We start from the raw sequence: 16,166 nt of genomic DNA on the forward strand, positions 1-16,166 counted from the left end.
TAGAATACTTTAATTTATTGAGGTAAGAGATTAAATTGACCATATCTGATGACGTGGGCTGGCCATTCATCACATGTTTTCCATCTGTTGTAGCTGACATGGACTGATCACAGCCAATTTCAAATTTTAATAGTAATATAATATAGTAAAATAGCCAAAGACGAGTGAACTTAATATGGTAAAAAAGGAAGATTTAAGCCCACCTTTTTTTATCTTGGAAGCGACACATATAATATAATATTTGATTAGTCGTAGGACATGTTGGGGAGAGAGAGAGAGAGAGAGAGAGAGAGAGAGAGATTCTTTACTTGAGTTGGACTGTTAACTGTTAAGCGCTTTGGGGCTGTCTTTGCGTCTTTGGTAAGTAGAGCGATTGACTATTCTGCGTTTTTGGTAACTATACGCATGCACATGGACTCCAAATCTTCAAAGCTATATCCAAGTTTGGAGTTCAGGTAATCTGGAACTGTAATCTTCCCCCAAAATCTCTGTTAACTTTTTTTTATTCATGCATGTCAGTTTCCAGAACACTCAAATGTCCTCTCTCAAATTTGTTCGTATAATTTTTATACTCGCTTTGAGTTTTTTATTTTTATATTTTTGGTTCCGGCGATGATCGTACACAAGTGGATATATAATATATATGCAGTTTTGATTCTTTAATTTCATCTTCCTCTTGGGTATATTATAATATAAAATATATAGGCAGTTTTGAATATACCGATGTTAAATTTTGTTCTTGTGGTACTCGAGTTCTTGTTTCCTATGTGGGTGTTAATTTTTAGTATCCAAGTTGATCTAGCCTGGATTTTAATTCCATATTATAGTCTTTTTATCTGTTAGCTGGCTCTGAATCTTAAGATTCCATCTTGTAGTTGGCTTTGAGTGCTGAGACATTTTGTTTTCTTTTTTGGAAATTTCATGCTGACATTGTTAACAGGTGCTTATCATCTAGAACTAATGTTGGCTTCTATCGATTTTCCTAGTCTTAGATGCGTGATATCCTCTTCATGATGAGAGATATTCTCTTGCATTTGAATGTAGCCAGGATCACGATGCTGCGTAATCTTCTCCAGTAGTACTGTCAGGCCTGTGCGAAAGAGAACCGGTCTATTATTTGCAGGCTTTATTACATTTCCGGAGCACCTCCTGATTTCTAGGCTGGCCTGAGCGTATTGTCATGAAAAGAACACAACTTTTCTTTATTTTTTGTGTGTGGCTGCCAATGAGTGTCATGGGTAGGTCTGGGAATGCCAGTAGTGTTTCTTCTTCGAAACCAAGTGCCGTGAAAATTGGAGCTCTGTTTACTATGAATTCGGTTATTGGAAGGTCGGCCAAACCAGCAATTTTGGCTGCAATCGATGATGTCAATTCTGATTCGAGCGTCCTTCCTGAAATAAAACTGAGCGTCATATTACAGGATACGAATTGCAGCGGATTTCTTGGAACTATGGAAGGTACCTCCAGAAGCTATCAATATTTACAAGTAGATATGGTACTTTCTTTTCTTAGGCTGCCCCGTGGGATATTTTATCTTAACTTTGACCATTGAAATTATAAATTTAGAGGGTAACTTTTATCGTCTGAATTTTGGGGTCCCCATTTATGAACTCAATTGCCATTTTCGAGTTCGTTTAGTGGTCTATTTCGAGTTCATTGAAATTGCATCATGTGCCGCGATGGCCACCTTGATTTCAACTTCCATTTGATTGCCATGGTCTATAATGTTGGGCTATGTATGCTATGATATTGAAAATAACAACTTTTTCAATTCAAATTATGTATTCCATAGTCTGGAAGCTTAACTGTTGCACCTCTTTTACTTACAATTAATCGAGCACTCAGGTGATGCCCAGCTAACTGTTCAGTAATCTAAACATGGCATTATTTGATTACCAATGTAATAAAATTGAGTATATATGAAAGAAGACAAAAAGTTATATGGGAAAGAAGTGGAAGTGTCTTGGACCTTTAAATTTTCGTATTGCTTAATATTTATTGACATGAACCTTAAATTACTTTAGTTAAACTACCAAATTTATTGCATTTAACATAAGAATGGATGGGGTGGCTTCACAAGGACAAAGTTCTTGCTTGGAAAATTATATATGTTATAGATGCTACAGAACATAAAATTTATTATGAGTCGTAGTATACCAATCAAACCTTCGGGGAGGAGATGTCACACGATATCTAACATAATCTCAGCCCCCTTCTCCCATCTAAGAACCTGTGAATTGTATATGAGCTAAGGGTAAAAGTACTGCAGTTATCGTCATCTTTTTTTTTTTTTTTTTCTTTTTTAGTTAGTTCCGTTGTAAAGACCTTTCCACTTGATGGTATTATGGCTCTTTTCTCATTTTATGGCCATCAAATCTATGGTAGTGCCACCACTTAAGATCTGGCTGGAGGGTTGTTGTTATAGTTTCAATATGAGATAGTGCAGATTGGAAGTTAATCCATTTAATAGAGTCATCAAAAGTGGGACAATATTTGAAGTTAAACCTGTTGTCAGTATTTAACAACCATTTGTGGTTCTCAGCAGCTTTGCGAAATGGAGTCTTGCTAAGCTGAGAATTACATAGTATTATAAGTATGCTAACTCCTTTTTTGTGTCATTGTCATGAAGATGGGGACAAAGGCTACAAAAATTTGACTGGGTTGTCATTAATAATGTAGCTTTGCAGCTCATGGAAGAGGATGTTGTTGCTGCAATCGGACCACAGTCCTCTGGTATAGCTCATGTCATATCCCACGTCGTTGATGAACTCCATGTGCCACTTCTATCTTTTGCAGCAACAGACCCCACTCTAGCTGCACTTCAATACCCATATTTTGTCCGTACTACGCAGAGTGATTATTTCCAAATGTATGCAATTGCTGATTTGGTTGAATATTATGGATGGAGGGAGGTTGTTGCTATCTTCGTAGATGATGATTATGGCAGAGGTGGAATTTCTGTATTGGGTGATGCCCTGGCAAAGAAACGTGCCAAGATCTCTTACAAAGCTGCCTTTACTCCTCATGCCCCCGAAAGTGCAATTAATGACTTGCTTGTTGGAGTAAATCTCATGGAGTCTCGGGTGTATGTCGTGCACGTAAATCCTGACTCTGGTTTGACAGTTTTCTCAGTTGCTAAATCTCTTGGGATGATGAGTGGTGGCTATGTTTGGATTGCAACAGATTGGCTTCCTTCCCTCCTAGATTCATCAGCAACAGCTGATCCTGACACAATGAATCTCCTACAAGGGGTCATTGCTCTTCGTCATCACACCCCAGATAGTGATCTCAAAAAACGTTTAATGTCTGGGTTGAACAACCTAAAAAATAAAGATATTGCAAACTTCAATTCTTATGCACTCTATGCATATGATTCTGTTTGGTTAGCAGCACACGCTCTTGATGCTTACTTGAAAGAAGGTGGAAACATATCTTTCTCTAATGACCCAACATTGCATGACTCAAATGGAAGCACACTGCGTTTAGCATCCCTCCGAACTTTTGATGGAGGTCAACAATTTCTCCAGACAATTCTAAGTATGAACTTTACAGGCGTAAGCGGTCAGATACAATTTGATCCGGACAAAAATTTAGTTCATCCAGCATATGATGTTCTGAACATTGGGGGACTGGGTTTCGTAAGATTGGCTATTGGTCAAATTATTCTCATCTCTCAATCATTTCTCCAGAAATCTTATATACTATGCCTCCCAATGCTTCAACTGCCAGTCAACATATGTACAGTGTAATATGGCCTGGTGAAACTACAGCTACACCCCGGGGATGGGTTTTCCCAAACAATGGTAAGCCACTGCGGATAGGAGTGCCAAACCGAGTAAGTTACAAACAATTTGTGGCCAAAGACAATGGTCCTCCAGGGTCAGAGGTTTCTGTATTGATGTCTTTGAAGCTGCCATAAACTTGTTGCCTTATCCTGTACCACGCTCGTATATGCTATATGGAGATGGAAAAAGAAATCCTGTTTACAATAATCTTGTGGACGGGGTTGCAACAGATGTGAGTATTCGGCCTTTATTTGCAACTTTAATCTTTTGATAAATTTTCTGAAAAAGTTATGTTTGGTTTAATTAAGAATGGAACATGCTATAAAATGGATTGCAAGTTGTTTGCATGTACTCTTCTCATTACTCCTTTCGAGGGCTTTCTAATTAGATTATCTAATATATTGGTGGGATGCAGTATTTGAATCATTATAGCTATTTCGAACACTGCATCTGTTGGGAAATTTGATGATGTGGAAAAAAAATCATTATAGCTATTTCGACATACTTACTTCCTACTTCAGAAATTTGATGCAGCTGTTGGGGACATTACAATTGTTACAAATAGAACCAAAATTGTGGATTTCACACAGCCTTACATAGAATCAGGACTTGTTGTTGTTGCTCCAGTCAAAGAGAAGAAGTCAAGTCCTTGGGCTTTCCTCAAGCCATTTAATGCTCTAATGTGGTGCGTCACTGGTGCCTTCTTTCTTTTGGTTGGAGCTGTTGTTTGGATTCTCGAGCACCGCATTAATCATGAGTTCCGTGGTCCACCAAGCCAACAACTTATAACAATTTTTTGGTCAGTATATTTTAATTCATTGAATGCCATTTTGATTTGTCGCGAGAATTTATAGCCATCTAATCAATTGCGATATATAATTTTGAAAGTAAGGAGCTTTACCCTTGTTAGCCACATCAACCACTTCCCCATTATGTTATTCAAGGCAGGGGGAAATTACATTTTTCACCCACCAGTTGCTGCTTATTTTTTAGTTTGCACCTTATACTACCAAATATTTTAATCTTCACCCTAAACTACTTATATTTTTTAAGCTGCACCCTCGGTTGTGATCCTATTTTTGATCCCCGGATAATAGGATAACGAAAGAGATCTGTAAATGCTAAAGTATACTGCTGGATCTTGGTATGGGTCTAATAGTCATAGGTTGATATGCTGTTAACTATTTTACTATTAAGATGAATAAAGAATTAGTCCCATGACACTATTAACTGTCAAATCCAAATGGAGTGTGCAAAGTGAAACCTATTGATAGATTCGGGTGCAAATTGGAACTTTTTATAATTTAGGGTATAAATGTAAAAAATAAGTGAGAGTTTTGTGGTTGGAAATGCAATTTTCTCTAAATGAAAATTTAAATGATATATTTTACAAGTCTAAGTTATAAAATGAAAAATAATAGATCTAGTAATGTTAGTACTTTTTGGTTTTCTCAACTTATTTCTTTTAAGTTTTGTATCTAATAGATTCATAAAGGTTATTGAATTTAAGAGGAAGTTAAAGAGCCTATAAGTTATGACTCTCCACGGCCAGAGTTATTTTTACACATCATATAAAGAACTCTTGGTCCCTTTCTTCACTCGATCACAGCTTGTCAGGTTTTCCCATTACTAACAAAGAAACAAAGGAGAGTAAGGGAGGATGAGATCAAGGTACTCAACCTAATTTTGGAGATTAAGGTGTTAATATTAATACTCTTCTTAAGATTCTACTTACTATATAATGTTCAAAGTATGCTACCTTAGTTATCTATACTGTTTTCAATTAATAAATTTAATTATTTCTATGTATCTTGTAGGCCTATGACTAGCTTGTATAAAGTTATGGAATATTGTCAAAGCCCTTAGGAATGGACTTGATTATTGCCTAGGTGTCAGTCATATTACTTGGTTACTCATGAGATCTAACATATAATACACTTGCCCGAATATCTTGACAATAAAATATGCCTACTCTTGTATGGGAGAAAAAAAAAATCATGAGGTCAATTATTGGTTTGCTACATTGAAGTATGCTATTAGACCATGATGAAATTGATTACGTCCATTCTACCTTTCTCAAATAAAAAAATTTGAATTTAGATGTATGCTAATGATTCTGCCTTGTTCCATATGCCATTAGCTCTTCTTTTGTGTGCTTTGTTTCAATACATATTTGAGTATTATACTGAAATCACTTCTGGCCTGGCAGGTTCAGTTTCTCAACAATGTTTTTCTCACACCGTATGTATTTCATGCCTAATCTCTTGCGCTTTTGACATTTGGACTATGACATAATCTTTCTAGTGTTGATTGGAAGTCCATGTTTGAAACTTCTAACATCTTTTGCTGCTTGGATCTGGCGCAGGAGAGAACACAGTGAGCACACTGGGTCGAATGGTGCTGATTATATGGTTATTTGTAGTATTAATTATAAATTCAAGCTACACTGCTAGTTTGACATCAATCCTCACAGTGCAGCAGTTAACATCACGGATAGAAGGAATCGACACCTTGATGTCTAGTAGTGAACCAATTGGAATTCAAGATGGGTCATTTGCATGGAATTACTTGATTGATGAGCTCAACATTGCAGAATCTAGGCTTGTTATATTAAAAAACCTGGAAGAGTATTCTAGCGCCCTTAGGAAGGGACCAAGAGGTGGAGGAGTAGCTGCCATTGTTGATGAACTTCCTTACATTGAACTCTTCTTGTCCAACACCAATTGCGAGTTCAGGACTGTGGGGCCAGAGTTCACAAAAAGCGGATGGGGATTTGTAAGTACTTTTGGTTGTTCTAAGCAAGCTCTCCGGTTACTCCACACTTTAGTTAGCTAGATTCCAAATATAAATATGAAAGGTGCAAGTTTTACTGCCAAATACTATATATGATCTTGATCCTAAATCACATGCCAGGGGAGTTAGAAATTGAAATTTCCAGCTCCATATTTTTATATAAATCATATTGAAATTTCCCACTACCTGCAAGAAAGCATATGAACTGAATCAATGTAAATGCCTCAATATGCTAGTCATCGTACATAATGGTTGGCTCCAATAATACTTCTAGTATTCCATCTTCTGTAGCAATGCAGTAACATGTATTATGTGAAGTATTCCAGAAAAATTACTCTATTTTGCATGCAATAATTAGATGGCTTTCTTTATTATATATTTATTTATTCCGTGTCTATTTATTCGTTTTGTTTCTAGGTTCAGTACTTATTATATTAGAATCACAATAAATGCTCAAAATAAGGGTAAAAAAAATTATTTACACCCAATTCTGTTGTTTTGCTGCTGATGACTGACTACTATGTAAGTCAGCCTAGCTCCCTCTTACTTTCCAGTTCCTAATCCTTAATGAAAGAAAGCTCAATTTTGCCCAAATGATATCAAAATTTCTTGGTTCATATAATAAAAATTAATGAGACGTGTTCAATGCTCTTATATCTCTCTAATGTTCAATTTCCTTGTCTCAGGCTTTCCAAAGGGACTCTCCTCTTGCGGTTGACTTATCAACCGCTATTCTTCAGCTCTCGGAGAATGGTGATCTCCAAAAGATCCATAATAAATGGCTTACACATAATGAGTGCTCTATGCAGATTAACCAAGTTGATTCAACCCAACTGTCTCTGCAGAGCTTCTGGGGCCTGTTCCTTATTAGCGGAGTTACATGTTCCATTGCTCTTATTGTGTTCTCCTTTAGGGTCTTGTGTCAATACCGCAGGTTCAGTCCCGAGGCTGAGGAAGGGGATGCTGGGGAGATTGAACCAGCAGAGCCTAGTCGTACAATCCGAAATCCAAGCTTTAAAAAACTGATTGATTTTGTAGATAGGAAAGAAGATGAGATCAAGGAGATTCTTAGGCGGAAGAGAAGTGATAGCAAACGACGAGCTAGCCATAGCTCAGATGGGCAGCTCCATTCACCCTCTTAAGGAAAATTTCTGGTGAATTTTCTAATGTTTACCCCTGGGATCAATAGATTTTTCTCTATACTAGTATATTTACTTCCTATTATACAAAAGGACTAAAAGTTAGATAGCTTCATCTATAGAAATTCAATAAAACAATGATTAGTTGGCCAGTTTGTAGCATACTATGAAGCTTGTAATCTCTACCCATTATTCCTCTGAAGGAATGGAGCTATTCATGACACGGATAATTCCTTACCATGTATGGTCTGAATGGAGCGAAGTGTTCTAATGAGAAACTTGTTTGCTGTTGAGCATTCTATTTCAACTTGTTGATTTCCTTAGCATTATTTTGGGGTGGTGGGGTTGATCTTTTGTCTTGTGCGAAATAGAACAATTTGATAATAGTCATTGTGGCTCCCATATATTTTGACTTTGAGGTGGCCTTCTACATTGAGAGAGAGAGGGAAAAAAAAGGCCATGTTTTGAATGTTTTTCTTTTTGTTTTGTGTGTTTAGCATGTTGTTCTCGATGCCAAACAAATGGATGCAATTTCCTTGCACTGCTCGAAGATGGCTTCTACAGTTTATGCCATGTCATGCTAGGGGGCAATAGATTTAAAATTTTACAGTCCATGGTATTCAAACAGGTAGATGATTCAGTCTGGTTATTACGATTTTTTGGTCACTAAAACACCGTTTCTGCATGGCTCTTATTTCGAAATTCAATCTGAACAAGCTCTTATTTTACCAATAGGAATTCCTACTCTGGCCGAAAAGAAAAGGAAAATAAAATCCTACTTTGGCCTAAGTCTTTAACAAGAAGAGGGTAAAGTGTCCCAAGTTCAGACAATTGCTCCAAATTCCACAAGCCTAACTAGGGGTGTAACGGATTTAGTTCGGTCCGATTTTGTATATTTTTTATAATTGAATCGGTATATACCGATTTTGAAAATTTAAGAACCCATACCGGATCGATTCACTACCAAAATCAGAACTTCCAGTTCTTCTAGTTTTGGTCCGGTCTGGTACCATTTTTCCGGTTTTACGGATTATCTATATTAGTAATAATATGATGTTTACATATACGAAACTATTAGTCTCTTTATATTATAGTATAAGTACATTATTTTATAAAATTAACACATATTAGTATAATATTGAATTTAACTATAGTCTATATAAGTTCTAGACTTTTTATATGAGTATATATGATCAAATATGTAAAAAGGAATTTAAAAAAAGAATATATATATATATATATTATAATTTATTATGTCAAAAATGCATTTATTCTTGATATATATACGCGCGCGTGTATATATAAATAGTAATTTTATATTATAAGATTAGAATTTATATTTTATATCAAAATATTATAAGATTAATTTTATGTTATATTACATGCTATATTAATTTTATATTATAAGATTAATAGACTTGAAGAATAAGATTATAATTTCATGTTATATTAATTAACAATTTAGCATATAATATAATATAAAAAAATTATAAATATATATACCAGTCCGGCTTGGTTTAAATCGGTTTTCAAAATATGAAAGTCGGTACCACATCGAACTGCTTACAAACTGGACCAAATTCCAATTGTCGATTCAATCGATTTTTCGATTTTCTTTTTTTACACCCCTAGGCCTAACCTGTAATATCCACATTGATTGAAATAGAAACTTTGTCAATGTGAATAGCTATGGCAATCCTAATTTTCTTCACTACCGCTTGAGTTCTCCATTGATCATTGCTGCCTTGTTGTAAGGCACTCTCAGGTTCGACCCTTTATGCCTAAATAATTATCTGATTTTTGTTTTTATTGTTTAGGAAACTGCCAGAAAATAGACAATGTAGAAGAAATCTACTACATTGCATGTGCAAATAAAAGGTCTATTTACACACAAGATACATCCAAATAATAAATACATCATAAAAGTTGAATCCCATGATTCATGGAAGTAAATGTTATTGAGCAAGCTTTCTAGAATGGATAAAAATATTCCCAGAATGACCTTCCAAACCCATCCCAAGGGGGGTTTCACTAGAGGGAAGAGAAATAAGGAAATGAGGGGACAATGTCGGGGGAAAAGAGAGTGTGCAAGGGGAAAGAAAGGATGTGACATAAATGAGGGAGATAGGTGGCATAAAGGGACCATTGGCTCGAAAAAGAAGAGGATTTCAGGGGTTTTTTTCAGATCGGGGGCTTCTGTGCGACAGGGGCGACAACTTTCTCAACCTCCAAACGGGAAATTCTAGCTTGGTTATTTGTACAGTGAAATATGAGAGACCATAAGAGACCGTAAAATACTCTTATTTATAGTGGATTTGCACCCAAACAAACTGTGAATGTAGGTCCTGAGCTGAACCACATAAATCTATATGTTTATTTCTCCATTTATGTTTGCTGCACTTATCTTCTATTCACCGTATCGGATGTACATACAAACACCGTATCAAAACTTCGACAGCCAATCGTGGGTCCCAAACCACTTCGGTCAAGGTCTGAACAGTCACTATGGGCCGGAGATGACTCATTCTCCCTTTTCATGCCTGTTCCTACAAAACAGGCGTCAACAATTGGCGCCGTCTGTAGGATCTCCCTCTTCCGGAAGTGGGAGAAGGAGGGTTTTCCAGCGCACACAATCATCATTGAATGAACATATGAGATTCCCCTAAGATAAGTACTTTCAACTCTACATCTCCTATTTTTACAAATATGCTGCTGGAAAATCAAAGGGTGAGAACCCAATGCCCGGGCATGCACTGTGCACTCAAATGCACTGATCATTATAAGTGCACAGTGCGTGCGTAGATGTTGGGCATGCACTGTGCGCTTAAGTGCACAGTGCACGTGAGAGCATCCCAACCGAGTATGGCATGCATTGTGCCATGCATGGTGCAATATGGGTGCATGGGGAGCCATTGACCAGCCACCATGGGCCAAGCGCTGCTGGCCACTAAAACCACCCGCGACCTATATCGCCACCGAAGTTCGACCGTGCATGGTATGGATAGTGCCATGCACGGTGGAGTAAGGGTGCACATTGTTGTGAACCTAGGAGGATGTCGCCCACCCATTGTGGGCCCTCTACAAGCACTAGCGACCACCGTGGGAACCTCCGGCAGTTTCTATTACTTTCAAGGTGTCCCGCCTCTCACACAGACGACCATCCCACTGCAACCACCGTGTGCATGGGACATGAAAGCTGTCAAAGCCCTCTCACCCATGGACTACTGGCATTCTCTACCTCTGCCGCGGGGCCCTTGATCGCCATGATCATGCACTCCGTGGAAACAACCACAGAGACCATGCGTGTGATGTACTCCCAGGAGCTCATGGCGGCCAGCTGTGAGCCCGGTGAACAACTAGCGGTCACCACATCGACAATCGGTGATCTCTGTCACCGTGAAGACAACCCCCAGTCCACGGGACCCGTATACGCCATGCACAAGGAAGTTCAGTAGATTCCTACCCCTGTGCACCCAGCGGGGACCTCTCCCCGTGACGCCTATGAGATAGCAGGGCGACCACTGGCCACCACCAGCCTCTGCCAGGCCCATCGGAGAATCCTGTCACCATGGAGGTATCCCTCAATCACCCCTATGCTGTTGTCACCCAAGCTCACATCGGCCACGAGCTTCCAACCCATTGCATCCTCCTCATCGACGGCAAGCCCCCTTCCAATCCAGTTGTCCACTCGGCCATCATCTCACCATGCACACTGGTGGCCACGACCATGTCGCTGTGCTCACAGGCGGGCAAGAGCATCTTATCCTCGGTCATGGACTCCTTGACCACCTTCCAGCCATAGGAGGGCAAGAGCATCTTCTCATCGGTCACGGGCTCCTTGACCACTTTCCAGCGTGGTGTTCTGCTCAACCACCTCCTCGTCATAGTGATCTACTCGACCATAGCAAGCCTGGCCATGAGAGCACCTCGCCACCCTTCCTAGATCATAGCCTACTCGGCCATGGGAGAATCTCTCCACCTTCCTCGACCACGGACCTCTCACCACTCTCCTTGCCACAAGCTACCCAACCACCACATCTCGCTACCACAAGATTTGCTTGACCCTGCAATGAGCTGCCCGGCCATATCATGCTAGCACAGAGCTACACGTAGCATAGCCCTCTGATTGACCATGTTGCATGGCCCATGCAAATGTCACAATTGGCCACCGACACGCACCGCCGACCACTAAACCCGATCTCTAGCCTCCATACACAATGCATGCAGAGCATGTGTGTCACCAAGCATCCTAGAAGGCCATAAGGATAGCTTCAGTGAAGTGATGGGACCATCACCGGACACCACACCAACTATCTCAGGTTCTCAAAATTGTGATTTGGATTCTTACGCTGACCTCTCTAGCTTTTTGTGAGAACTCCCTTGAGAGTCAAGCTTTATCTCCCGCCGCAGTGGCGTGATTGGGCCATGTCTCCCGTTGCTACAACACGGTTGAGTTTCGTCTCTCGCCAGAGCAGTGCAGTCGAGTTTTGTCTCTTGTCACTACATTGCAGTCGAGTCATCTCCCACCCCAGCAGCGTGGTTAAGCATTGTCTCATGCCGGAGTAGCGCAGACGAGCTCTGTTTCCCATACCCTTTGCAGTCGATACTAGATCCCGCTTGGTCCTTAGCAACGTGGTCAAGTCTCAAAGGAGCAGCGCGATCGAGCCCTCTCTCCTGTCGTAGTAGTGAGGTTGAGCCTTGTCTCCCTTCTTAGTAGCGCGGTTTGGGATTTGTCTCCCATCACTACAACGTGGTAGAGTTTAAGTCTCCAGCTGGAGCAGCCCAATCAAGCTCTGTCTTCTGTGGCTACAATCGGTCGAGTCATCTCTTACCTCAACAACACAGTTGAGCTTTGTCTCCCATCGCAGTAGCGCTGCTTTGTTATGTCTCCTGTTACACCAGCGCGGTGGGGCTCTATCTCCCATTGTAACAGCGCAGTTGAGCTCTGTCTCCTATTGGAGCAGTGAGATCGAGCTCCAACCACCACCGAAGCACCGCGATTGAGTTTAACCTCTTGTCACCTAGCATGGTAGAGTTCAACTTCCAACTAAAGCGGTGTGGTCGAGTTCAGCCTCCCGCTGCACCCGGTGGGTGGAGCTTTGTCTCCCACAACACCTTGCACAGTCGAGCTTAGTCTCCAGCACCCAGTGCGGTTGATTCCAGATCCCCTAGTTCTTGAGACCAATGCTCTGCACTCTCACCTTAGTAGTTAAAGGAGGGAACACTTCTCCTAAATGTCCCAGTCTCTCTTCGTCACCCAGTGCGGTCAATTTCAGATCTCGCTTGGTACCAAACGCTACCCATATCATCTTAACATTTCATAATGTGGTACTAGATGATTGATCCACAAGTTAGATAAAATAAATAGTCTCCAATCACTTAATGCCACGTAATAGAATGATGGAATGATGAAATAATGGAAAGATATCCAACCATTTAATTACACATTAAATATTTGTTGTCAATAGTTTTCAATTCAAAATTTTACTATTTTAATATGCACCATAGTACAAAGAATTTAATTTTTTTCTAAGATAATAAATATTGATGTGACAATAACTAGGGGTGACAATTCGTATTGCAGATTGTATTCGTGTCTTGTCAAATTATGGATATTCGATTATATGGGTTAACCCGAGCGTGACTTATTAAGCTAAACAATTTAGACTTTTGAACCCTAACAAGACCCATTTAAATAATAATACTCACATCCAGGAGCAAAAGCCCACCGAGCACTCGCAGAAAGACACATTCATTGTCGATGATGGGCAGACGTGTGCAACTATCCAAGCGTTCAATTATTGAGCAAACTCTCGCCACATAGCGTAGTCAAGTCTAGCTCCTACCTAGCTCTCCAAGCCGAGCTCCAAGCTTGCATCTAGCTCAATGGAGTCCAGCTCCTACCTAACTCTACAAGCAGAGCCCCATGCTGCTAACAAAAGACCAAGGATTAGTTTTTGAAGTTTATTTTATTTTCTATGGGTAACTTGATTTAAAGATTCTCAAGGCCCTCTTGTTGGGCAAGACGACCTTAACAATCGTGTGATAACTATAAGGGGTAAAAATATTCCAAGCCCAGAATGACCCTTGGACGTAGGCCTTGAGCTGAACCATGTAAATTTGTATGTTTATTTCCCCATTTATGTTTGCTGCACTTATCTTTTATTCACTGCATCGAATGTACGTGCAGATATCATACTGCAACTTCGGACCGCCATTGTGGGCTCCAAACCACTTCAGTGAAGGTCTGGACAGTCAATATGGCTGAAGATGACTCTTTCTCTCTCTTGAAACCTGTTCCTACAAAATAGGTGTCAACACTTTCTTTCTTGGTTATGTCTGATATATGTTGAATCAACTCGATTTTTAATAATGAAGCTGGGTATTACTCCCTCGAACTCTGCCTAATTACAACTCTAAAAATATGTGTATGTAATAATGAGATCATCAACATAAATTAGCATGATGAAATATGAATGATGAGTTACCTTTAGAAAATCCCAAGTTTAGAAAGCAATGAAAAAGTTTAGGAAACTAGGCCTTAAGTGCTTGTTTGAGTAATTGGTATACTTTCTTTGAATGACGTGTAATCTAGACATATGAAGCTGTCGAGCAAGCCATGACCTTGGAAGGCTTGATCACATTATTGAAAGTCTCTTAGTGATCAAGATCATCTTTATGTAGGAAACTTTTGACAGCAAGTCTTGTTTTTATATCTGTCAATATTGCAATCAAACTTGCACTTTATCTTTAAAATTCATTTTTTTTTTGTCACATTTTTTTCCGGTATTCTAACACATAAGAGTCCATGAATAAATTGGAGAGGATATTTTGAAAATAAACCCATGCAAACACTCTCCAAACAGATCTCAAACCAAAGTAAGCTACCAACATCCTCTGTTAAGACCATAACAAACTCTGTAGAAGATAAGTACAAATCACATGGTGAAGATGAAGATAAAAGCCTAGATAATAGGAAGAGTGATAATGATAAAAGTGTTGAATAAATCTATACTTATCTCTGTCCTTATCTCCTATGTTTACACTGATCTATTTGTAACAATCTCCTCTATAAGTAATACATATGGCTCTGCAATATGTATGAAAGCTAGATTTTCTCAATACTTTGATATGGTATCACGAGCCTAAAGACATATGTCCTTATTATGTCATCCTCCTCAAAAATGTCATATGCATCCTCCCTAAGTCCTTCTAAAACCGAACCACCCTCACTCCTCACCATATCCAAGTCAAACTCACAAAAGACAATTATCTACCCTGGAAAATGCAACTCACACCATATCTTCGCGAACAAAATTTGTACCGCTATGTCAATGGCCAACTCTCTCCCCCACACATCTTTTCTTTTTCCTCCTCCTCTTCTCCTTTGCTAAATCCATCGTATGATTCTTGGTTTGCCCAAGACCAAATTATTTGAAGTACTCTACTCTCTACTCTACCTGATTTAGATTTAAATCAAGTTGCTGGTATTACCAATTCTCGGGACCTCTGGCTCACCCTTAAATGCATGTTTTCCACCACATCCAATGCCCATGTCATGCATACTCGTTTTCAACTAGCCACCCTGAAAAATGTGGTCTCACTATCCAAGATTACTTCCAAAAAGTCAAAAATTTAGCCGATATTCTTGCTGCCATTGGTCAGCCGTTAAGTGACTCAAAAATCTCGTCCTACATACTTGCTAGACTCCCATCTGAATATGAGTCCTTAGTCACCTCCATCACTACCAGATTAGAACATGTGTCTGTGGATACTCTTTTTGGTTTTCTTCTCCAACATGAACTACGGCTTGCGCAACTCACTGCATCATCCAATATTGGCATCCCCTCTGCCAATTTCACCAATTGTTTTCATCAACTCCCAAACGTGGTTCCTGCAACCCCAATGGATTTTCATATTGTGGTGGTTTCTCAGCTGGGCACTCTCGAGGAAGGGGGCGTGGCCGTTCTGGCTTTCCCTAATTCTCGGTATCTCACTCCACAAATAGTTCTTCCTCCAAGCCTTACTGCTAGATTTGCTACAAAGTCGGTCATGTGGCGCTATCTTGCTAGTATATATTCGACCAAAATTTTCAAACACCCAATTCATCACCCTCGCATGCTTACATATCTATAACGGCACCTCAACAAAATACTGAATGGTACCTGGACACTTGCGTTAAAAATCATATCACCTCTGATTTCAAAAACTTGCAAGTAAATGCCGAGTAGTACACTAGCACAAATCAAGTTCAAGTCAGTAACGGTCAAGGTTTACAAATTCATCATACTGGTTCCTCTACTTTATTCTCTTCCTTTAAGTCTTTCTTTCTTCGTAATATTCTTCATTTCCTGCCATTCGTAAAAGTCTTTTATCTGTCTATCAATTCATCAAAGACAATAAAGTCTTTTAAATTTCATCTTGAATTTTTTTGTGTTAATGATTTATT

The 16,166-nt window shown here is 39.3% G+C and overlaps 1 protein-coding gene across 1 annotated transcript; it reads left to right on the forward strand.

Moving 5' to 3' along the window:
• The first annotated feature begins 277 nt into the window (after positions 1-277).
• On the forward strand, positions 278-8,018 carry LOC121249948 (glutamate receptor 3.4). The gene is given in 9 exon segments (XM_041148824.1): positions 278-455; positions 941-1,457; positions 2,680-3,621; positions 3,624-3,878; positions 3,881-4,017; positions 4,307-4,584; positions 5,995-6,026; positions 6,151-6,560; positions 7,265-8,018. Coding segments are annotated over 8 exon segments (2,787 nt in total). The 5' UTR covers positions 278-455; positions 941-1,180; the 3' UTR covers positions 7,721-8,018.
• Positions 8,019-16,166: the final 8,148 nt, after the last annotated feature.

Source organism: Juglans microcarpa x Juglans regia, chromosome 2D (assembly GCF_004785595.1).
Source record: "Juglans microcarpa x Juglans regia isolate MS1-56 chromosome 2D, Jm3101_v1.0, whole genome shotgun sequence".
Lineage (NCBI taxonomy): Eukaryota > Viridiplantae > Streptophyta > Magnoliopsida > Fagales > Juglandaceae > Juglans > Juglans microcarpa x Juglans regia.